The following is a 26,256-nucleotide window of genomic DNA, read 5'->3' as shown; positions in this document are numbered from 1 at the left end:
GTATTAAAAATGGAACTACATCCCAGAAGAATTAGATTCTGCCAGGTCACTCTGGCTTTCCATCGTATGTAATACTGGGCGGGGGGGAAATCAAATATGAGTAGTTTCACACTTACAAAATAAAGGTAAATGAAGGAAATTTTGGATTTTTATACTGTGTGACTCAATACAAAAGTTATTCCAAGGAAAAGGCAGAGGTGCAATAAATTATCATCATCTGGGAGCTTTCACCCAAATGAGTTTTAATATTTTTCATGAAACACAAGGCACTTGCTTAAATCTTTGTCTCCACATCCACCAGACTAAAATTTCATCATGATGCAATGCCATCTGTACCCTAATCTGAAGGACGCCACTTAGCATGTACCCTTGCATAAAATTCTAGGTAAAACACATAGTTACTGAGTGTCTCTCCCAGAGCCTCACCCAGGAACTATGATATTGTAATCACCCATCAATTTCTACAGTGCTGATTTTCATTAAATTACAAAAACTAAAATGTCATGCTGCCGAGTAAAACTAATGGCAGAAATGATCAAGTCAGAACGTAAGACCTAAGAAGAAAATGATGACAAAGTGTTACCTGCATCTGATGAGCAAACGCAAAGGAGCCGGGAAACAGCATGTGAGTGCTCAACCTTGGATATGCATTTATTCCAAAAGGGTAACTGATGCCCTTAGCAGGGTGAAAGCCCAGTGTATTGAAATAGAAACACACCTTATGCCCAAAGTTTCTCTTCAACTTCCTCTACATGGCAGCACTGTTTCTGGCAGCATTCCTGATCACAAATGTGCTCAGAGATTGAAATATAATCTAGAAGGCAAGTTAAATAAGAATTCAAGGATCTTTTTTTTTTTTCTTAAAGGTTAACTTAACATATCTCAGCATGCTTTAGCAGCTGGAGTACCAAAAAGAAGGCAATCCTTGTCTCAATGAAAACAAAGGAAAGGACAGGTAAAACTGTATTTATGGTTTTGTTCCAAAAGCAGCCACTTTGGGCTCAAGGCATAGCAGAGAAGGAATTTCCCCGAAGAGTTGCTCTACTGATGGCCACAGACCAAAGGAAGACATCCAGTGGTAGCAAGTGCAATCTCTTACTGCAAGAGGATAATTTTTTATTATTCCTTTAAAATGCAGCCAATAGTTGGAGTTAGTGCTATCTTTTACTGAGCTGTCGGATGCCACTTGCTCTCCTTGAAATGGAGCATTCGAGTTTTGAAAGTGGCTAGCTAGCGACCTCCTCTGAATGTTTCCCAAGAACCAAAGATTTCCTACAGAATAATCAATTTACATGTCTTTTCTGGGCCAAAAATGTACCATGACGAAACCATGGAATAAGAAGAAATTGGAAAGGCAAGAGGAAAGGAAGCACAGACGTTAACTTAGGGAAAGAAAAACTACCTGAGATCAAATTTGTCCAAAAGAGTAAGGTTTAAGTGACAAAAACCCTCGCCTCTTTACCCTGCCTCTCAAAAAGAAAATTCCTAGGTTTTTAGTAACTTCAAGAAATCAAAATCTCTGTGTATATATTTCACCCTAAAAGAATCATAAAAATTGCATCTTTTGGTAATATTTGGTTCAGGTTTGAGAAAGACAGTAAGATTAAACTTCTTATAATATCAGAGGAGGGAGGGAGGATCTGCAAATGTCATCTTTGGTAGTAATGGGCTAAAAGCTATAAAATCACCATTTAAATCGCAGGAGGCATCTTTTTTCAATTCTGTGGCTTTAATATAAAATATTTAATTCAACGCATGGTTACTTAGGCTCATCAATTAGTCCCTTAGCTCCCTTAAAATCTAGTTAGCATCTTCTGTAATACAATTCTACAGTGTCAAACACTACACATAGGTATGAATACAAGAGCAGTAAGACAATCCAGGAATGTGGTGAAATTCAGCATCAAGATGCTAGCAGCATACTGCATCCCTAAGCTCGGAAGCCTACCTGCAGTTTACTTGTCAGGGTTTTTTCTTGGTGGGGGTGGGGGGAATGAGAAAGGGACATGCGCTAGCCTAGAATACCTGCTCTTAAGAACTCATTTGTATTCTGTGTTCATCGGTATATATGGAAGAACCTAGTGTTTCTAATCACTGAAGCTGCTACCCCTACAAACATTTGTTTTAGGAAAGCTTAGGTCTCCAGAGTATTGGTTACACTCTTTTGAATTTTTATTTGGAAACAAACCAGCTAATCAATTTCTGAGAGGGCCAAAATGAGAAATAACAGTTCCTCCTAAGGGCACCTACTAGACACTTACAATTTTCCCTTGGGGACCATGCCACAAGGCCTTTTGGCAATTCATAAATCAGCCTCCTTACACCAAATTTGGCTTCATAATAAATATTAAGGGTGAGTCCTGAATAATATAACTGTAAATAACTCAAATGTCAAATAGTAATAGTAATATGAATAGGTAAGATAATTCATCCTCTGAAATGTAAATTCCTAGCTGGGCTCTCAATAACCTGCATGGCACACACAAGGAAAGACTCTATGAGGAGGCTTCCAACAGGGAAAGATATAAAAGGCTTTTTCCTTAGGAAAAAAAATTAAAAATTTTCATTTAGATAAGGAAATAAGAAGAAAATTCATAACCTGTATACAACTTTTTTTTTTGTATAATCAGTGCTTTATAAAGGTTTCCTAAGTTTTAAACCTTTGAAGTCAATCTACCATAAAGTGGGAGGAATCCATAATTACAATTCCTAAAACCACGTCATCAACCCATGTTCACAAACTCATGCATACCAGCATCCTGTGCTCAGGGACACATTAGATTGCCGAGAATCCTTCTAAGAATTCTTTATGAGTTTTTCTTCCTTTCTACTTCCATCTTATGAGAGCTACACCTTTCTTAACTTCCCTGCAGTCAAAAGCCAGACCATCTGGGATGCTGTTCCTCTAGCTTCTCTTCAGCTACAGAGACAGGCAGAGAACGGGTGAAGAGGAGACATAGGGGAGGGAAGGGGATGACAGAGAAAGGAAAGAAGAAAAAAAAGAATCCTGGATTGTTCACTTTCTCTTTGCCTATTTTTTCTTTTCCCTTCACTGAACATCTTTCTTTTTGACCCACTCAATTTCCATCATTGTAGGCAGAACTGTATCTTGAGAAATCGTACAATGATCACAGGAGATTCCGTACAAAAAAGATGAGCTAATCAGGGTCTCAAGGAGACTGGAGGATAGGGTGATCTTTTGCTTTGTTCCAATCACTTTAAGAGAGTTTCAGTGTAACTCAGTCTAGACTCATTTGTTCTGAGCCTCTCAGGAATGAACTATTTTCTCACTTACATTCTATCAGATAGACCAACTCTCAAAAAACATGTATCCTGACAGATATGAAACAGCTAGGGAAGAGATAGGTATAGACTGTATTAGCTCACAAGATTCACACTATAAAGCACGCTGACTCAAATCTTCTCTAATCTTTCATACCTGCACGCTCACTCAAGCATACATACTAGACATAAAAATTGTGCAAGATCAAGCATCAGCTTTCTATTTGAAAAGCCTTAATTAAAAAAAAAAAAAAAAGAAAAAGAAGTAGATAGGCTCACTGCAGTTTCTTTAAAGGAATATTCAGTACTACAGTACTCCTTTAAAAAAATTTGTAACTCAGTGTTAAGAACACAGTAGGTAATTGCTGCTTGACAGTTACTTAACAATGACTGGGAGCATCCAGGGCCAGCTATGAATATCAGTGATAAGGAAGAACCACCTGACAACATAAAGGAACAACCTGTAAGGGATGTCACCAACTCTTGACAAATTTGTTAATATTCACTATGACATGATATTATTCATCCTTGCTTCATGATCACATGAAATAATTAATCTTTTTAGGTTACATACTGAAGAGCAGCACTCGCCCTACTGCACAAAAGAAGGTTGCCCATATGGATGCTCTAGAACCCCTCAATGTATAGCTGAGAGGTCTTGTCCTACTCAGTGCCAAACGTCTGCAATGCAGCCACATGAGTAGGATTAAATAAATGTACAAAGTATTCCCTTAAAATGGTAAGGGGGTACTTCTGCATTCAGATATAGAATACAATAACCCAGGAAATGGAGGAGGAGAAACAGGAAAGAATCCTTAGGTTACTGATTAAAGCAAAGTTTGATACAGATATCCCCTCTTGTAGGCACTCAGTGGGTAGAATGTAGCCACAACAAACTTGCCATCAAACATCCTTCCAGTCAGTAATTTCTGAGCAGCTTTGGAATCACCAGCATTTGCATATTCAACAAAAACCTGTAAGAGGACAGAGAAAACAAAGTCGGCTTCATTTCCATCAAGACTGTTCTAGAACAGGGCTTCTCCAACTTTAGTGTACACACACGTATCTTTTGGGGGCCTTGTTACAATGCAGACTTGTTTTCAGGAGGTCTAAGGTGGGCCTGAGTCTCTGCATTTCTAAATCAACTCCCAGGTGATGCCAATGAGGCTGTTTCATGGACCACATTTTTGGCAGCAAGGTTTAGAGTACTTCCTTAACTGTTCAATTCTGAAAAACCCATGGAAGACAAGCTGAGTGAAAAATGTACATCCACTGGCCATGTTCTTGCAGGAGTGGTGAACAGCACTGGACACTTGCCAGAAGAAGGGCCAAACAGCCTGGGGAGCAAATGCACTTCACAGTGCCCCAAAGATAATCCACACCTTTAAAAGCAGAAGGAGGAAAAACTACTGGTCAAAGTCACTGGATTTTATACCTATTAAAGATTTGTAAAAGCCATAACTACAGTGAGGGTAAGTTTAAACCAGGTAATTTCCTTTTCCAGAGTATCTGCATTCCAACCTGAGACAGGTAGAGGATACAGCGTAATAATTTATGCTCTTTTTGTTGATCTAAAGCCAAAGTTCCTGGGAGGGGAAATCATTTTAAATGACTTGTCTTCAGTTACCCATAAATTTGTGAACCAGAAAAAGAACGGCCTCATCTTCCTCAGTTACATGCTCATTTGTGACATCAACAGTCTTCAAACTGGGATGCGAGCATCCTAGACACTCTTTCAAAGGGAAGCAAAAATAGATTGTTTGAGGGAAATCAATTTCCAGATTCTCAGCTTTCACCTGTACCTTCTCTTAAAATCGGATCTACCTAGAAGTTCGAGGCAGATTCTCCTTTTTCATTTCTCCTTTCCTAGGGGCCCTTCTCCCACTTGACAAAGTTATTTCCAAAGTGTATTAAAAACCTCCAGGGCACGGAAAAAAAAAAAAGACAATTCCAAATATAGTACTTTTTAAATGAATCTTCCTTCATTGGTAAACAAAGCACTATGCCCAGCCTATGACTGACTGCTCACTCCCTGTCTTATGTGAGTATTTCTGTTAAGGATGATGCATGACATCAGACCTCAGATATTGTGGCCTGTGATGGGATTTTCTGAATTCGTGTATATTGTAAAATGGAGAGGTAAAACACACTTTTCCACTTCCATGCCATGACTATTTTCAAGCTACATATTCCTCATAAAGACAAAGTAGAGATCATCCAGTGCTAAAAATTGCCCTGATTTTCATATATATAAAGCTAAGTGGGGATTTTCAGCTATTCTTAAAAGCCATTCTTGGGGTGCCTGGATGGCTCAGTCGTTAAGCGGCTGCCTTTGGCTCAGGTCATGATACCAGGGTCCTGGGATCGAGCCCTGCATCGGGCTCCCTGCTCATTGGGGAGTCTGCTTCTCCCTCTCCCTCTGCCTGCCACTCCCCCTGCTTATGCCCTCTCTCTGTCTCTCTCTGTCAAATAAATAAATAAAATTAAAAAAAAAAAAAGCCATCCTTAACTGTGCTATTAGCTGGAGATAAAAACACTTCCAATCGGCCAACTCAGTACAGTCAGTCAAGGCTGTTTACTTTAAATCTAACTACATGGGGAAAATGTTGATAAAATTTTGATGATTTAAAATTTAATGATTTCTTCCAGAGTATGTGTACTTCACGTAATAATGTAGGTGAGACCCATATTATCCAATTATATCATAAAACACATACTCTAATCAATGATCGTTTTACTCATTTTAGAAATAATATTTTATATCCCCCTTTTTAGAGAAAATAAAAGTATATGCTGGCTGTAGGATCAGTTTGTTCTCACAACATATGCTTTTTCATTGAATACAAAAGAAAAGTTAGAAGATGATGTCCAGGAAGAAATGAAGCTCTTTCTGGTTTTTTTTTAACCTGATTCTCAATGACTTCCAAATCCATACACCAAAGTTCAATGAGTAGACATGCACTTACGGAAGGAATACCATGCTCTCTAGCACACTCCTCTCTTCACAGATAACCTACAATTTTATACATTATCATTCCAAACTGAAGAGGAAAAACATTTTTATAAATTACAATGAGATTAAATATATCAATTTAATCTTGATTACTTTTGTAATTATAAGACCCATTCCATAATTTATGTTTTTAGTGATTTTTAAAATAGTCCTTAAAAAAGAATCCACAGCATTGTTAATTTGCATGGAAAATTCAAATGAAGACTGACTTTGCCAACTAGGTAACAGACATTTCAATAACCTGGAGAAGTTAAACCTGTGATTCCATGAGTTCATCAGTTGTTTTCATTCTCCTCTAAATGTCAATGAAAGCTTCTTAACGTAGCAAACTTCCTCTCGATGTTGAATATTTATTTTTTTGTATCATTTGAAAGCTCGATACTTCTTCCCGGAAAATATTCCTCCTGTTTCTCTATTCTGTGTCTTCCATTTCATACTGACAGTTGAGGTTAATATCGGGTCAGATCATGTTAGTCCTTCATTCAAAGTCTTCAAAGACCTTCCCCTCTCAGAGTAAAAGCCCGTGTCATTTCGAGTCCCACAAGGCTGACCCTACCTGATCTGCCCCTACGCCCCCTCACCTCTGAGCAAATCCACCATATCCCCCTCTTTCTCACTCTGCCAGAGTCACACTAACCTCTCACACCTGCCAGGCAAACTCAGGGCCTCTGAACCTGCTGTTCCCAAGCCTGGAACTCTTTTCCTTACCTCCTTCATATTTCAACTCAAACGTAACCTCAGTATGGCCTTCCCGACCACTGCCACGCAACTGCAATCCTCCCCACCACAGCACTCCTTAAACCTCTTCTCCTTAGACCTTTTCCCCCACAGCACTTATCACTATATTCTTATGTCTGTTTTGATCACTGTTGTATCCGGGCCTAGAACATAAGAGATGCTCAATAAATACCAGTTGACTAAATAAGTGCTGACACTAAATGAGGTAAATATTATTTCTACATTGGCAATAACTTTTCACTAAGATTAGAGTGAAATTTCTTTCATTTCTTTCTTTAGTTGCCAAGCATTTTCATAATACTGAACCAAAGGATAAAATAATAATCTACAACCAGAGGTGATATCACCCACCAGAGGGCATTTGGCAGTGTTTAGAGATACTTTTGATTGCCGCAACTGAGAAGGGGAGTGGGTGGGAGGGCATCTACAGGGTAGAGGGCAGGGATGCTGCTAAATACCTAGAATGCACATGACCGCTCCCACAACAAAGAATTAGTCAGCTCAAATGTCAATAGTGTCAAGGTTGAGAAACTCTGAATAAAACAATATTTTATTCCCAGAAAAATAATACTACAGATAAAAGAAAGATCTTCAAAAGAGCTTTCAAAAGATTTCTCTAATATTCTTTGCCAAAAAATTTAGAATCATAGTTTTAGCCTATACATTTTATAGATGAAAAACTAAGGATTATCATCACAAAGCCAGTCACGCTGAGACCAGAGCACAGATTTCAGGATTCTCAGTCAGTGCACTTTCCTTCTTTAAATTAGCACTGATGATTCCATTACAATGAGAACCTAACCTAAATGGTTTTCTAACTCTACTTAATTAGAACAAAAGTAGGCCATAATATTTCTGTAGCTGACATGACCTAAATTAGCATATGATACAGTTGGTGTCACTGTTCACAATGGCTCAAAAGTAGAGAACACTTTTTAAGAAAAAAATTCTAACCCACAAAAAAAACGCATGCATATTACAAAACCTTGGGAAAAAAGTGAAAAGTGCAAGAAAATAAAAACATCCATGATGCAAAATTCATCATTTCTAGCAATATTTTCGTGTATGTACATCGTTCTATAATACTAAAACATTTGCTCAGAATTTTAGTAACCTCTGAATAATTCTCAAACTATAGAAACATTCACTTACTTGTCCTCTGCCAGGATTTTCCTTTGGAACAAGGAGAGATACCACTGGTCCATATTTTTGACATTCCTCTTTTACATCCTCTACAACATCTGATTATGAAAACATAGAACAGTAACCACTTTGCTGTAATTATCAAGCATTCATTATTTAAAAATTTTAAAGCATCAAAGAATTCAGAAATCCATATCTAAGTAATGAGGTCATTTTCTACATCTTCTAAAACTAAGCTTAAGAATAATATAAATTCAATGCACTTCATAATTCTTTTTATATGCTAAATTTAACATTTTGAATAGTTAATATTAAAATGATTTAAAAAACAAAACAGGGGCGCCTGGGTGGCTCAGTCGTTAAGCGTCTGCCTTCAGCTCAGGTCATGATCCCAGGGTCCTGGGATTGAGCATCAGGCTCCCTTGCTCAGAAGGAAGCCTGCTTCTCCCTCTCACACTCCCCCTGCTTGTGTTCCCTCTCTCGTTGTCTCTTCCTCTCTGTCAAATAAATAAATAAAATATAAAAATAAATAAATATATAAAAATAAAAAACAAGTCTTCTTCCCACTTTTCCAACTGCCTCTCTTCCTCTCCCTAAAGACAACAAACATTATCAGTTTCGTCTGCATCCTTCCATAAATATTATAAGCTTATAGAAGCAAACATGATCATATGTGTTTTCTAAAAATATTCCAGGGCGCCTGGGTGGCTCAGTTGGTTAAGCAACTGCCTTCGGCTCAGGTCATGATCCTGGAGTCCCTGGATCGAGTCCCGCATCAGGCTCCCTGCTCGGCAGGGAGTTTGCTTCTCCCTCTGACCCTCCCCCCTCTCATGTGCTCTCTCTCATTCTCTCTCTCTCAAATAAATAAATAAAATCTTTAAAAATAAATAAATAAATAAATAAAATAAAAATATTCCAATCTCGCTTTTTCTTTATTAACACACTGCATCTTTTTTTTTTTTTTTTTTAAATTTTTATTTATTTATTTGACAGAGAGAGACACAGCGAGAGCGGGAACACAAGCAGGGGGAGTGGGAGAGGGAGAAGCAGGCTTCCCGCTGAGCAGGGAGCCCGACGTGGGACTCGATCCCAGGACCTTGGGATCATGACCTGAGCCGAAGGCAGTCGCTTAACCAACTGAGCCACCCAGGTGCCCCAACACACTGCATCTTTAAGATTCTTTAATATTACTGTGTGAAATTTTCTCATTTGTTTTTATGGCTGTGTAGTTATTTCAGCTTATGAGTGATCAATAAATTCTCCACTGTGTCCCCTACTACTAAATAATTAAACTATCTCCAAATGTTTTGCCCTTATAAATAATACTGTAATAGATAAACCTGTATATATCTCACATATAAGGGCTCTGTGTTTGTCTGTGTTAAGAGCTATGAAGTTAAATAATTTTTCCCTTTATTCTCTTGATTTGGAATCTTGATCTTAATCTTGATTTACAATCTATTTTGGTCTAAACTGGAAGGTTTGAATCCAACTTCCTGCCCAACCAGCACCAAGATTACAAGACAGCCATCCCAACATGTATAATTTCCAGCTAAGCAAGTTCACCTACCACTAGTAAGCATTATCTGATGACGATCTTGCTAATCAGAACAAAGGTATTGAATGCTACTATATTGTCTGTTGCACTTTAGTTTGTGTAAGAGTCTCTCTCTTTTTAAAGATGTATTTATTTATTTGAGAAAGAGAGCGAGAGAGTGCGTGCGCAAGAGCCAGGGAGGGGGAAAGGGGGTACATGCTCCAGAGCCGGGGAGGGGAAGGAGAGAAGCAAACTCCCTGCTGAGCACGAGACATGGGGCTTGATCATGAGATCATGAGACAATGACCTGAGCCGAAAACAAGAGTCGGAGGCTCAATCGACTGAACCACCCAGGAACCCCAGTTCATGTAAGATTTTTTTTTTTTAAGATTTTATTTATTTGAAGGGGAGAAGTGAGAGGGAGAAGGAGACTCCCCGCTGAGCAGACAGCGCAACACGGGGCTCAACCCCAAGATCATGACCTGAGCTGAAGGCAGACGCCTAACTGAATGAGCCACCCAGGCGCCCCTCATGTAAGATTCTTAAACACTAAGATTTAACAGCAACATTTAAACACTCAATGTATTTTATGAGGAGAAAAAAAAAGCGTTATACAAGATACAAAGAAAAAAGTAGGTACAGTATGCCCAAGCTTGAGTTTTATAGAGATAAAAATTATTAATAGAATTAGGTGATGAAGACAGTAAGTAGACTGACTTCAAGGACATAAGTAGTATCTTTAGAATCCCTGATACCACAATGACCTGATTAAAACAATGTTGAGGGCAAGACTATTCTTTCACATAAATAGGTACCCTGAAAAGTTGAGGTTGCAGATTCTTACAACTACTACAGATTCAAAGAAATTATGTTTATTTCATTTGTCAGATAAAAAGATAAAGCTCAGGAATACAAAATAATTTACCCTTACAAGAGATAGTGAGGTCTTTATCTGTAATGGTTTAATTTTCCACAAAGAAAATGTTTAATACTAAGTAACTGATACTTTTAAATTTGGTTCTGTTTTAGTCCATTCACCACTCTGCTTTCAGATTGCTCTTACGAAAACCTCAGTCTGACTGTATCTCTCTCCTATTTTAACTTTTTAATGGTTCTTTATTGCATTCAACAAAGAACAAATATTTATTGGGTACTTATAAGCCAGGGACTTAGATTCTACCCCTGATATAAAGTTCTTTTGTGTAATACTGCAGTGTTATCATCTCTTGGATAAAATCCAAATTCTTTAACATAGCAAACGAGTCTGTTACGTATCTGTATTCTTGGCTATTTACCTTCAACTGATTGCTGCCCAATAAATATCCTTAGAGCCACACTCAACAGTTCACTATTCTCAGAACATGCCACACTTTCTCTCATCTGTCTTTGTGACATTTCCTCACCAACCCCTCAACTTTTAGCCAAGCAACTCCACTTACTAACAGAGCTCAGATAGCACCTCCATAGAGACACCCTCATGGGTCACTCAGCATGAGTTAAGTCCCTTTCCTCTCTGCCTCTGTGTATTACCCTACTTTCAGATTTATCAAAACTTTAACCATTTGTTGCTATAACTGTCTCTCTTACACTAAAGACAAGGAAAAATCCTATAGTGGCAAGTACAGAGCCAGTCCTCAGTAAACAGATCTCGAAGGAATGAGTCGTTAAAAGCAAAACCAAGAGCTAAGACGGAGAAATGGAAGCACAGGGTAGGACTAGAAAGAACAGATGGGAGGAACATGCTGGGAAAATTAATCTTTATTAATTCAGTAAAGGCTTATGAAATGTAAAGGAGTCCAAAAGGCCCAAGGAATCATCTTAGCCTACACAGGCTGCTATAACAAGATGCCACGGACTGGGTGGCTTCCACGACACACATTTATTTCTCCAGGCCTGAGGGCTGGAATTCCTACAGCAAGGTGTAAGCAGATTCAGGGTCTGGTGTAGCCGGCTACCTTCCTGCCATATCCTCACATAGTGAAGAGAGCTCTCCTGTTTCTTCCCCTTTTTAAAAGGTCGTTAATTTGGGGGCACCTGGGTGGCTCAGTTGGTTAAGTGTCTGCCTTCGGCTCAGGTCATGATCCCAGAGTCCTGGGATGAGTCCCACATCAGGCCCCCTGCTCAGCAGGGAGTCTGCTTCTCCCTCTCCCACTCCCCCACTGCTGTGCTCTCTCTGTCAAATAAATAAATAAAATCTTAAAAAAAAAAAAAAAGAGGTCGTTAATTCGGACATGAGGGCCCCACCCTTAGGACATAACCTAATCCTATTAGATCCGAAAGGCTCCAACTCAAAATACTATCACATTGGGGACTGGGGCTTTGCCACATGAATTTGGGGGGGGGACATATTCAATCTATAGCAGAAATCAAAAAGTGAGGTATTTTAGAAATCATGTAGTTCAGTATCCTCAATTCAATACGTCTACTCTAGAGTTAGTTACAAAAGACATTAAAATACAATTCAGGAAGGAGCTACCTTCGTATTCCTCTTCATTCTCGAGATAATCGTCATCCAGCACATTCAGTAGTCTTAGCACTGGAGTCGGAAGCATCACCAGATCTTCAATATGAGGGGCTGTTAAGGTTCATTGTAACATGGTTAAATGTAAACTCACCAAAATAAATGGATGAACACGAGGCAAAACTCTGATGTCTTATCTGATTGTCAAATGACCAAGAAAAAAATAAAGACGTATACAACTTACCGAAAGGAATGCTAAAGAACGGGCTGCACAATGCCATTTCAGCAGGAATTCTTCTGCTTGGATCATCATGAAGCATGCTAAAACACAAAAACACGTATCTTTATAATTATGGCCAATCTTTTGAAAATGAGGGGCACCTGGGTGGCTTAGTCGGTTAAGCGTCTGCCTTGGGCTCAAGCCTGGGATTGAGTCCCGCATCAGGCTCCCTGCTCAGCGTGGAGTCTGCTTCTCCCTCTCCCTCTGCCTGCCGCTCCCCTGCTTGTGCTCTCTCTCTCTCTCTCTCACAAAAATAAATAAAATCTTTTAAAAAATCTTTTGAAAATGAAACCATTAAAGAAAATTAAAATGTCTAAATGTTCATTACAACATTAATTATATTAGCATGGCTTACTGGGCCATTCACCTACAAAAAATATAAAAGCTATTTCTTTTTTTCTTCTTAAGATTTTATTTATTGGGGCGCCTGGGTGGCTCAGTCGGTTAAGCGTCTGCCTTCGGCTCAGGTCGTGATCCCAGGGTCCTGGGATCAAGCCCCGCATCGGTCTCCCTGCTCGTCGGGGAGCCTGCTTCTCCCTCTCCTACTCCCTCCTGCTTGTGTTCCCTCTCTCGCTGTGTCTCTCTCTGTCAAATAAATAAAATCTTTAAAAAAAAAAAAAAAAAGATTTTATTTATTTATCTGAGAGAGAGAGAGAGAGCACAAGCAGGAGAGGGGCAGAGGGAAAGGGAGAAGCAGACTACCCCTGAGCAGGAAACCCGACACAGGACTCAATCCCAGAATCCGGGATCATGATCTGAGCCGAAGGCAGACACCTAACCGACTGAGTCACCCAGGCGCCCCAAAGCTATTTCTGAGTAAATGGTTTGGTAACTCATGAAACAAACCTATGGCACAATATTATATTTTAATTTAAAATAATGTTTTTGATTAATAAATGCAACATGGGAAAGTGATCCATACTATATAACATTAAGTGAAAAAAAAAAAAAAGCTAGACGTAAATTTAGGGTAATCCAAATTAAAAAAAAAAAAAAGATGACAGTGGTGACATGATTTTTGAATTCTATCAAATCCCGCTAATAAGAGCACAACTTGGTAACAAAATCAAAAACCCATGGGTGACATTTACAACAAAACTAAGTAACCCCAAAAAACGCTAAAATACAAGAGGCTAGGGACAAACCATCAATAGTAGTAAGCCTTGCACCAGATCAACATCTGTGTGGAAGGAAGCAAAGAAAAGCAACAGATGATCTGATGAAGCAAAGAAAATAACACAAAATATCCAATAGGTACTCACTGGAAAGCTCAGTAAGCCAAATGGAGAAAAGCAACTATAACTACAAGGGGTTATACATTCTAATTCCAAGTGAATGCAAGGAGTCCTCTGTAAAATCTGAAGGGGTTGGAATAATCTAGACATTATGACTTCTCAAAACTAACTAGCTGAAGCTCCCTCCCAGGGCAAAGTCCTACAGAGAACAGAAATCTTGAAAATGGAATCCAAATTGAGTAGGAGAGGGTAAATAAAAATTGACACCGAGAGAGAGACACCAGGAAAAAAGGAGTGGAGGGGAAGAGCCAGGAGATTTCAGAATAAAAACATCCCCCCCTTTTTAACATTACACAAAAACAAGAGAAGGAGCCCTATACAATTAGAAAAGCTATCCCAACTACACCTTCTTCTGTAAGTTTAGGAAATGAATTTCATGTAAAAATGAACCACATAAAAAGCATTGCTAACAAAATTATTACACAAAAGACAAGAACTGCGAAACGATAGCCCCGAGGCAATGAATGCATGCCAGAAAGACATGATCAGAACACAGATTGACACTATAACCTACCGTTTCAAAATGAGCAAAAGACGTTTTTTAAAAAGATAAAAGATATGAAAGAGCAACATAAATTTAAATTAGAAAATTTCAATAATTAGGTAATAGAACTCAAGAAAGATTAGAAATAGAACAAAAAAAATCATTTCATAAAATAAAGCTAGAAGAACTGTAAGGATGAACAAACACAAGAGATAGTATCTTAAAGATAAATAGAAGGCAAAAAAGAACATTTTTAAAAATCAAAAAGAAATAGGGACGCCTGGGTGGCTCAGTCAGTTAAGTGTCTGCCTTCAGCTGGGGTCCTGGGATCGAGTACTGCATTGGGCTCCTTGTTCAGCGGGGAGCCTATTTCTCCTGCCTGCCGCTCCCCCTGCTTGTGCTCGCTCTCTCTCTCTGACAAATACATAAAATCTTAAAAAAAAAATCAAAAAGAATACAAGAGAAAAAAAATTGAAGAGAAAGTAATAAAAATGAGTACTGTCAAAGAAAATCCAATGTGTAGAACAGGAGTACCTGAAGGAAAAAACCAAAGCAAGAGAATGAATACTAAAAACAGTAATTTAAGGGGCGCCTGGGTGGCTCAGTCATTAAGCATCTGCCTTCGGCTCAGGTCATGATCCCAGGGTCCTGGGATCGAGCCCTGCATCGGGCTCCCTGCTCGGCAGGAAGCCTGCTTCCCCCTCTCCCACTACCCCCCTGCTTGTGTTCCCTCTCTCACTGTGTCTCTATCAAAAAAATAAATAAAATCTTTAATAAAAAAAATAAAAACAGTACTTTAAGAACACCTTCCTAAAACAAACGAGCAAAAAGATCTCAAACTATCTATTTTCCTGAGAATATCTACCCAGAACAATCAAAATCAAGATATATTCTGGTAAAATCAATAAACTTTGAAAAAGATGAAATTGTCTGGCCATCTAGACAAAAAAGACCAAGTGATTTTTTAATATAAAGACAATTAGAAGTGTCTTTAGCCTTTCAACAACAACACTACATGCCAGAATAAAATGGAGTAATATGTTTAAGACACTCAAGAAAAAAAAGGGGGCGCCTGGGTGGCTCAGTTGGTTAAGCGACTGCCTTCAGCTCGGGTCATGATCCTGGAGTCCCTGGATCGAGTCCCGCATCGGGCTCCCTGCTCGGCAGGGAGTCTGCTTCTCCCTCTGACCCTCTCCCCTCTCATGTGCTTGCTCTCTCTCATTCTCTCTCTCTCTCAAATAAATAAATAAAATCTTTAAAAAAAAAAAAAAAAAAAGAAAAAAAAAAAGAAAAAAAAGTATGCCACTCATTTTCAAATCCAGATGAACAGACTCTCCAGTATAAGAAGCACAACTGACCACTGGCACACAAGAGCTCAGAGAACGTTAATCCTATGGCCTCTAGAGATCAAGCTTCAGAAACTAAAACGATGAGAGAGACAGCCCCACAAGGACCAGGGGTGAACAGTAATGTACAGTTACATGTAGAACTGAGAATAAATTCGAGTGTTAAAACAGAGTGTATGGCATGTAATGGTTATATAATCTGATGATGAAGATACAACTATTTTTCAAATGGAGGAAGAATGGGAAAAGCATACGCAAAAATAATCATTTTCAATAATCTTCCTAGAGTATTATGATTCTGAGACTGTTTTAATGTAAGCTGGAATAAAGCAAATGAGTAATTATAAAATATTCTAATTCTAGCATTCCCCTTGTCCTTAAGAATCAGATTTCTTGACATAGAAGGAGAAAGAGATATGAAACAGAAGTTAAATAAAACCTCTGTGGTCTTGAATGTGAATTGGAAATACCAGTATGAACTCCATCCACTTAAAATAAGGTCTAGAAACAATGACCGTCCTAGTAGCAAAGAGTATTCCTAAAACCCAGACTGTGTTTTTAAAATACTACTTCCTACTAAAAGAAATCAGGCTTCTCAGAGAAATGGCTACTTCCAGGTCTGGGGCAGGAAATGTGTAAGATGAATTGGGAACATCTTGTCACATCAGATACCAAAGAAGCTGTAAAAGATAATAAGGTTCACCAAAACCAACTTAAACGGCTCACATTCATCAAAGATGGGGCAATTTTAGCTTCAATTAGGATAAGAACTGCAATGAGTTTCAGTTACCAAATCAAAACACACTGAACTTTCAAAAGGAAATGGTCCCCTATGGAGGATGACAGGGAATCAACTCATTATGAAAACTAGGAAATAAAAAGAGAGAGAGAATCAAGCATTTACTTTATCTTTGGTTAACCAAATGAAGCAGAATGACAGAATGAGAACATCCCGGTTCTGCAGCCCCTAACAAAGTAATGGATCCAGGCACTGAATGTTAACAGTTTCTAACACATAAAATAGAGATGGTTACATTATGTGCCTCTTTATAAAAGAACACAATACCATCCACAGTCATGTCCCTCCTGCAAATTGCACCCCTCTAGATACAACTACCAATATACAGGAAAAACACAGAAATATGTATATCAGCAAAATTCAGATTGCAGACAGCTATATTGAGCCAACAACCCAGGTTGTCCAACAAAAAAACAAGGGAAAAGCGGGGTAAGAGATGGAAAAGGACCTTTCAGATTAAAAGAAACTTAAAAGGGGGGCGCCTGGGTGGCTCAGTCAGTTAAGTGGCTGCCTTCCGCTCAGGTCGTGATCCCAGCGTCCTGGGATCGAGCCCCACGTCAGGCTCCTTGCTCGGCGGAGAGCCTGATTCTCCCTCTCCCTATGCCTGTCTGCCGCTCCCCCTGCTTGAGCTCTATCTCTCTGTCAAATAAATAAATAAAATCTTCAAAAAATAAACAAATAAATAAAAGAAACTTAAAAGGGATTTTTGTTTAGAAGAGCAACACTAAACCATAGTGTTTAAGGATGCACGCTATAATGAAAACAAGGAAGTAATTACCATAAAAGTCAGGGTGGTGGCTACTTTTAGGGAGGAAGAAGGTCTGAAAATTAAGATGGGGACACAGAATTTCTGGGGTAGCTGGCAAAGTTTTATTTCTTGACCTGAATGGTAAATACAAGAATATTCTTAAGGATTCATGAACCTAACATTTGTTTTCAGTATCGGTGTTTTATTCTACAAAAAGAAAAGGTTCAAATGATTTGCACGCACACACAGCAAAATACACAGAAAAATACTGAAAAGAAATACACCAAAGTGCTAACACTAGAGAGTAGGTTTATAATTTTTATTCTGCTGATCACAATTCTCTGTAGCTTCCAAATTTAGTGTTAGTTGCACAATCAAGAGGGAAAAGATCCCAAATAACAAAGTCAATACTAGCAACTCTTTCTGCCTATGGGTCCTGTCTCCATGCTTTAATAAAATCACCTTTTTGCACCAAAAAACAAAAACAGAAACAAAAACAGAAACAAAACAAAGTCAATACTAGAACTTACATGATTTGACTTCCAAGTTAGAACCCATTACATAATTTCACAATGCCATCTTTTCCATGCAAAATGTCACTTGTAAATCTAATACGAATCAGATAGTAACAGCTATTGAAAACTAATTTGTAAAACACACAAACATACACAAATAAGTGCAAGTAAAATTTTTAAGTTCTTATCTCAGTAAATTTGTGGACTGTAATGTCCATTTCCTGATTTTGATATTGTACTATAGTTATGTAATATGTTACCACTGGGGGAAACTGGGTGAAGGGTACACAGACCTCTCTGTAACATTTTTGCAACTTCCTGTGAATCTGTAATTATTTCAAAATAAAAAGCTCTAAAAAAAAACCCCTCCAAAAAAACCTAGTTGGAAGGTTTATAGGGTCATTATTCCAAAGTAAGATAATATTCTGACTTGATCGAGAGATCACTCCTTTTGCAACATAATCATTATTTTATTCATTTCCGGCCCATAATGCTAGAAATGTGAAGAGCCAACTATTTGATAATACACATTATGTCTTACTTTAAAATATCTAATGTGTTTGGACCTACTCAGAAATCAGAAACATTGTATCTGTCCCCAGAGTTTCCAGCAGTTAATTATTTAAAGTATAATACATAGCTACCTTATTTTAAACTTTTTTTTGGTAATCCAAAAGCAAACTCAGTCTTTAGTTAATAAAGATGCTCTTTAAAAACCTACTGTCGAAAAAACCCTAAAACAAACACAAAAACCTAATTTCCACCAAGTATATAGGGCTGCCAGAGCTACAAGAGGCCTATCAAAGATACAGCTGCCAGGAGGAGCCTCTAGGTGATCACCAGAAATAATACAAATCCATTCAGTAAAATCCAAACAAAAACACAACAAAAATAACCTTTATATAATAAATGTACACACAGGAACTTGAAAGTACACACGATGTACCTTTTGATAAGGTCTCTTAGGTGATAGGCTGGAATTGCGGCATTCACCACTGCTTTACTGGCAAATATGTGATCAATAATAGCAGAACTGTTTGCCTAAAAAAAGGGAGAAAAGTCTTCCTTTGGTTATTCAATTCATTCTGTATTTACTGAGTACTAGCCACACAGCACTGTACTGTTTGGTAGGTAAAATGCAACAGAAAACACTCTCTTCTGAGAGCTTATCATCTTATTGGAGGAGATTATGTGCATAACTGTAAGCTTCGAGGAAGAACTTTTTTCTCTATTCTCAGCACCTAGCACAGTACCTGGCACTCTATATGAATATGTACTAGATGAATGAGTAAGAACAAATATCAAAGCAACCATATAAAAATGTAGTTTAATACAAAGTGAGAAAATGAATGTGTGCAGGTAGAGTCTGGGGGTCTTGATGAGGAGTCTTTAACTGTTTTCAGATACAAGTAAACTATCAGAGAGAAAGTAATGCAGTATTTAAAAACGGCATCCATCACATTATTCACAATCTAAATCCTATGGAACGTAACTTTTCTGAGTACTATGCTTTCTCAGAATGTGGAAGCGTATACACAAGTAAAAAGACCTGATACCATCCTTATCACTAAAATTTTCTGAATACTTACTATAGGCCACATGCTATGCTAAGAACCAGGTAGCATTTATTTTTTTAACCTCAATATTTCTGTGAGAAAAATGCTATTATCCTCATTTTACAGAAAGTAAACCATGGTTCAGTAACCCTAAATAACTTAGGTTAAGAGGTGAAGGCAAGATATGAACCCTAGTAGTTTGACCTCAGAGCCCAAACTCATACTCGCTTGGCAATTTTGTCTCCAAGAAGATTATTAAAATATAAAATACTGTTTTTATTTAGAGGGGTGAATACTGGGGATTTCATACACACCATACCTCCAAATTACATACAAAATGCCTGCATGGGACTTAGTTCTGGTCAGCTCAGGGCCAAGCAGATACAGTCCAAAGGTCTCAAAGACAGTCCAAACTAATGTAAGTTATTGATCTGTATTTGGATTAGTGCTGAAGAAAGAATACTTGGCCTCTTGTGTGAAAGTACCAGTGCAGAATAACGATACTAGTTTTACTTGCATGGTAGCATTTTTTGCCAAGCAAGCGTTAGGTACACCCACAAGACAATTAAAGCATTCCTTCCAGGAATACTTCCAGAAACAGATGACTAAGGGCTGAAAAGAAAGAAAACTCTACATGGCACAATAGCCATACACAAACTATATATTACTAGATGCTCAAAAAATACTTGTTGCTTAATATCAAAACCAATAATGATTCCTAAACATCGTATTATTTATCAAACCTCTAGCCTAAAGGACACTGATAGCATCAAAGCATTTGGGCCCCACAATATGTTTGAAAACATAATATAGTTAATTCCTAAGTTATGATCATACAAAAAGTTTGTTGTTATGTCAGAGATTTGGAATTTAGAACTCATGTTCCCACAGAAACAATGTTATAAGCAGTACTCACTTTACCAGAATAGCTCATATATGGAATATAAATTAATATAAAGCACTGTGGAACTTGGCCAGAATGCTAAACTCTGAATAGGAAGAACAGAATATGGAGCCCAGGTCTGGAACATCCGGTGGTAAGATCTGGAGCAAGTGCCTTACGTATCTGTGCCTCCAGTTTTTCATTTGTAGAAGAATAACCAATACACTCTCTAATGATCCTCACAGAATTGTTAGGAAATTCAATGAGATTGCACATTAAAATACTTTATAAAGTATTAACTGTAAAGCTTTATGTAAAGATTATCATTAAAGTTATGCTTGTAATATTGTAGGATGTAGCATAACTAAATCACTTCTGCTTTTTTGGAAACATGCATTTATTCATTTTATCGAGCACTTATTACACACCAGGCCCCAGGCTAAGATCAGTAAGTACGCAATACTCACTAGCACATCTGTAGCTATGAAAATAAACAATAGCACTTAAGGTACCAAAAATGCAGGAAGAGGAGTATGTCAGAGACGAAGTAAACAGCGTCCTCAATGAGAATCATTATAAACTGAGTACTCTTAAATCAGAATTAAGGACTCCAAAGGAAAGCACTGGTACAGTTTACCTTCCATTCCTGAGATCTGACTGTATGTTTCAGTTTCATTCCTGAGAACATTTCCAGTAAAATGATTCCTAGGCTCCAAAGATCAACAGCTGAGGTACATTCTGTATCACTCTGCAGGCCAGCCTGGGCCAAGCAATTTTGCAGTTCTGCTTCTGGAGCCCGATACCCGTCTGTCTGAATATACTTCACATCCTAAAGAAGATGAGTAAATATTACAACCAATAAGAAACTGTTCACTTTCCTTCCATCGCCACAGTGTATCTACTTCTCTTAAAGTATAATAAACCACTGCCAAACTGCCAAAAAATTTTTAGTCCTTGGCTACCCTAATTATTTGGTTCATTAACTGTGCACTTCTCACAGGCAACACAGCAGCAATCTTCTTTAGTCTCTTGTCTGTTAGGCACTGTTGATAAATAAGGACACTCTGCAAAGAGGTGACAAACCGCGGAGAATGAGGGTTTGCCAGAACTGTTACGTGCGTTCTGCCACAAGATAGAGCGCCAGCACTGAAGGCAGCAGTAACAGTAATTACCTGTTAATTAGCCTACCTAACCCAAACATCCATCCTTTTTTTACATGGTGGCAATGAAATTCTTTTTATTTGCTTCATCCCCAAGCATTTCAGTATTTTAGATAGAAATATCTCTAAGTGTCGACCAAAGCCACCCTGTTAGTAAACTATTTCTTACCTGATTACCTTCTTTGAAGCTAAGTCCAAAGTCAATGAGTTTAAAACATTCATTCTCTGCACTCCACAATATGTTACGTGGTTTGAGGTCTGCATGGACATAACCCTCATGGTGAAGAAAAGCAAGGGCCTCCAGAACATCCCTGGCACAATGCTGTATCATCCACATGGAACAACCCTGATGACTGGAATATAAAAGCAATTCCGAAACACTGACATCCAGGAGTTCAAGCAACAGACAGCGTGATGGCACATTTGGAGAGAAGTGGATTGTAAAGACTCCATACAAAGTCACTAGAAAAAGAAATAAGTTATAATGCTTTAAAAATCAGACTCAGAATAAGTTACAACTAACACAGATAACTGCAGTGCAAATCTGGGATACTCTAGACAAGGATAACTCAGATGAGCATCACGCTTCCACTGTAATTTATTTCTCCCAAAAGTAAGATTTTTTGGCAACTGGGTTATTTTAATGAAACAAGATGAGAAAACCTTCCACAGCTCATTACTAGTCAAAGATATTAAATACGGCACAATAATCAAATTGTATTTCGCTAAGCATTCAGCAGTAGGGTACCAAGCAAAAATGATTAAAAAAAAAAAAAATCCAAACATTATGGACTCTTAAGATGAATGTCACAACCTGCAAAAACAAAATTGGTTGAAAACTGGTTCTTGAGCCAAAATAGCATTCTGTAATCTAATATTAAGAGGAGGGGGAAATAAATAAATATTACAAGATTAAGTCTTTCAAGATGACAATTTAACCTAATCTTGCAGCGATTAAACAAGTCCTCAAGCTTGCAAAAACTGCAAAAAAATTTTCACTCTTAAATACCAGGGTGTTATATACATCCTTTAGCAAGCGTTAAAAAAAAAAGAAAAGAAAAGAAAGAAAGAAAACACTAGTGGTTAAGAGATTCTTCTCCAAAGTGGTAATATTAAAAAAGCAACTCTTCAAATTACACATAGATTACGCTTGCCAGGAAGTAAGACATTTCTTTATTAGCCAAAGCTATTACTAACTATAAACTCAGCGTAATGACAGTGAAGACTTTTCACAGATCGATCATCAGTAACCATCATATATCTTGTATTTTGAATACCTAAATCATGTAACATAGTCTTACCAGGGTAAAAGTATAAAGTGTTCCTAATTTTCACATTTCCAGAGGACTCCCATGTGAATACTGGGTCATTTCTCCCAAATCCACACTAATTATGTATCAGATAACATCTGTACGAGTTATTAGCATTATCACACGCCCTAGAAGGATTTCTCGTTTTTCACTGATATGCAAAGATTCAAAATTTCCACACAAGAAAGGACAAATCTAGCAAAGACAGGTCTTCTTTCACTAGAAAAGATAACTCCATGCTAATAGGTACGGCATTCTCCGATGCAAAACAGAACTTAACTGAGCATCTATTACTGACACGGGGCAAAGCAGACCACCAACTCCACCCTACTGCAGAGTGAAGGGGGATGGGAAAGGGGCCTGGATCGGGTGACGACGAGGGCCAGACCCACGTCTCCCGCCTTAAGGGCAGGCGACGGAACACCCGGCTGAGAGGGGGTGTACGGCTGGGCCGGGACCCGGGCAAGAAGGGAAGGGAGGCAGCGGCAATTACCGATGTTCCTGTGACCCTGCAACTGCTCCAGCGCCGCCCTCTCTTTGCGGAAACCGTACTCGGCGGCCGAGGCCGCGGCGCCCGTGGTTCCCGGCGGTAAGAACTGCTTGAGGGCGCCGGGGGGCGAGCCGGGGGTGCCGCAGCAGCGCACCCGGTACACCGAGGCCGAGGAGCCGCTCCCCAGGCGGCTCTGTACCTGCCACAGCCGCCCGAAGGCTTCCAGAAACCGCGGCGGCTCCGCGCCCCACGCGCAGCCGGATCCCGCCATCGGTGTGGACGGAGGGCACTGGCACGGCAGCTGAGGCGACGCCCGGGGCAGGCCGACAGGGCCCGCGGTCACATCCCCGCCTGCCGGACCAGCGGCTCCGCAGGGAGGGGCCTGCAGCCGCCTCTCCGACTGCCGGGACCTCAGGCCGCCATGACACCGGAAACCGAGTGCACCCGGGCCCAGAAGCCGGAAGTGGAGGAAGAGCCAATCCTGCAGGCCCGAGGAGGCGGGCCCAGAAGGGGCGGGTCTAGAGCTGACCAGGGGAATTGGGTTTTGGAGAAAAGCCCGGAGCTGAGTTGTTAAACTCCGGTGAGTGCTTCCTGCTTAAGGCCAATGCTGAGTGCTTTCTCACACGTTACCAGAGGCTAAGACTGGTCCTTTTTCTTGTTGAGGCCTGTCCCTCACCACTGGGAACCCAGGAGAATGAAGCGCAGCCTACATTTCTCCTAGACGGTATCCCAAGGGAAATAGCCCAGTTACTGCAGGAGCGGGTTCGCCACCACCCCACCCCCTCACCCGCGGTCGCTAGCAGCCGTAACTCTGGAAGCCCAGCCTCTGTGCTCCTTAGTGCACTTCTCCTTACCAAAATGCATGCGCCCCGGGCGAACGTGGACCTTTTACAAATTTGTATGTTTCGTGTATTCATTCAATTCTTTTGCTCATTTAAAAACGTTTACTGGGTAGCAGATGTAGCAAACAAGACTCCCGATCCACAAACGAGGGTGTGCAATAAATGTAGCCTTCCTTATTTTTCTGTAATTGAACTTTACCTACTTCAAGCTCCATTAAGATAGGGTGGCAGAAATTTAGTCTCAATTTGCCCCCATCCGCTTTTCCTCAGGTTTTGTCTAACTTCCCAGGCAGGTGGGGTAACAACGTGGTGCAAAATAGAGGCTGAGGAGCCATCTGCTCTTCGGTATCCTGGGTCATCAACTTGTCTGGTTGCTGCTGAGATGTGCCTTGTTTCTGTCTACATGGCCCTTTCAGGGTCTGGAGTAGGGAGAGCTCTGTGCATTTTCCCGCTATTTCTAACAAGCGTTTTTCTCTATGTGAAGTCAATACTAATCTCTCAAGAGCTTGGGATTTGGGAATATAAAAATCAAATAAAACTCACAGGCTCTTCTAAGGCAATGAGCACAGGCGTTTATTTGCTTATATAAAGGGAAGGCAGAGTGGGGAGAGCACTTAGGTCCTGAATAGAGAAAAGAGACAAAATGGAAATGAACTTGGACTTCAAGTAACTTGAGTGGAGAGATTGAATTAAACATGTATATCAATATGCTCCAAGGAGTCAAGGTAAAAATGCTCTAAAGGAGGTGCAGATAAATTGCTAGGACTCTGTAGAAGAACTCTGAGCAATTCACATCTTAGAAAAGTGTGAGTAAAAAGAAGCATTTCGTTCCAGTCTATCTTTTTGAAAGAGCATATTGTAATCAGAGAGTAAATGCTGAACTTGTAGAAGGTGACTAGGTCCTCCTTTTGAAAAATAGCCATTGTTATAATCCATATCTTGGTTACATATAAGTCGTTCTCCTGAATGCTACAAGCAGAAGTTACCAGTTTGAAACCAATCTCCTGTAAAGCTTTATTTCTTTTGCTTTTCCAGCCTCTCTTACACTGTGATGTCTTCCCTTTGCTCCGTGGCTGACAAACAAGGTAAAGGAAGTAAATTGTATAATTGAGCCACATTCAAAAGTGGTTTTGAGAAAAACCCAAAACAGATATGCCTCGGAATCCCTTTAAAATATGCCCATATTTTAATTGTTGAGCTCTTGAAGATCCAAATCCTTCAAGCATGAAAGTAACAACTCTGGTTCCAGTCTCCAAAATGGCCCCCAATGATCCTTGTCTCCTAGTGTTCATGATCTCTTACAGCACCTTTCACCTTAAAAAGGGCTGACCTATGTAACCAATAAGATATTGTGGAAATGATGGGGTGTGACTTCCTGGGTCATAAAAGACATTGCAGCTTCTACCTTGCTATCTGATCCCTTGCTTTGGGGGAAGCTAGCTGCCTTGTCATGGAGACCCTCTAGACTTCTCCATAGGAGGAACGAAGGAACTGAAACCTCCTGCCAACAACCATGTGAGTGTGCCATCTTGGAAGTGGCTTTTCCAGTCCCAGCGAAGCCTTCAGATGACTGTAGCTCTGGCTGAAAACTTGACTGCAAACTCATGAGAGACCCCCTAAGCTAGAACCTCCCATCTAAGCCATTCTGAATTCAATTCTGCAGAAATTATGTGTGACAATAAATATTTATTGTTTTAAATTGCTAAGTTTTGAAGTAATTTTTAAATGTAGCAATAAAGAACTATGAACTAGAAAGGAATAAGTATTTAATTCATGTCTGCAAAATTTAACATTATTACAAAATTGCTTTGTAGACCAGTTGCATACATTTATGCTGTAATTAGCAGTCAGAGTACATGACTTACAACACCCATATCAATATAAAACATTCTTATTAAAATTTTGTCTTTTTAATTTTATAAGCAAAAAATGATATTTTGAGAGTTTTTGTTATTAGAGTATACCTTTTTTTTTTTTTTTAAAGATTTTATTTATTTGACAGAGAGAGACAAAGCGAGAGAAGGAACACAAGCAGGGGGAGTGGGAGAGGGAGAAGCAGGCTTCCCGCCGAGCAGGGAGCCCGATGCGGGGCTCGATCCCAGGACTCCGGGATCACGACTTGAGCCGAAGGCAGACGCTTAACGACTGAGCCACCCAGGCGCCCCTAGAGTATACCTTTTTTATACTTTTATTAGATATTTTTATTTTCTCTCCTGTAAATGTTCTTGCAAGATCACCTGGTAGATTTCCTTTTTCCCTTTAGTTTCCCTCACTCCTGTTGTCTTTCTGCTTATATCCTCTTCTTTCCACCTGGCCAGGAAATACCAGGGAATCACTTGGAATTCCACTTTTTAACTGGAAGGAATCCACTGCC

General features: G+C 39.3%; 1 protein-coding gene across 1 annotated transcript; it reads right to left on the bottom strand.

Moving 5' to 3' along the window:
- Positions 1-807: 807 nt before the first annotated feature.
- Positions 808-23,455, bottom strand: UHMK1 (U2AF homology motif kinase 1). The gene is made up of 8 exons (XM_021698401.2): positions 23,044-23,455; positions 21,410-21,702; positions 20,718-20,909; positions 18,588-18,682; positions 12,419-12,495; positions 12,190-12,288; positions 8,186-8,274; positions 808-4,256 (listed from the first exon to the last, which is right to left on the bottom strand). Exons 1-8 carry the CDS (start codon positions 23,309-23,311, stop codon positions 4,110-4,112), a joined length of 1,260 nt encoding a protein of 419 aa, XP_021554076.1. The 5' UTR covers positions 23,312-23,455; the 3' UTR covers positions 808-4,109.
- Between the last annotated feature and the right edge of the window lie 2,801 nt (positions 23,456-26,256).

The sequence above is a fragment of the Neomonachus schauinslandi genome, chromosome 6 (assembly GCF_002201575.2).
Source record: "Neomonachus schauinslandi chromosome 6, ASM220157v2, whole genome shotgun sequence".
NCBI classification, from domain to species: domain Eukaryota; kingdom Metazoa; phylum Chordata; class Mammalia; order Carnivora; family Phocidae; genus Neomonachus; species Neomonachus schauinslandi.
The sequence above is the reverse complement of the archived record's forward strand: the minus strand, read 5'-3'. Positions and strand labels throughout refer to the sequence as shown.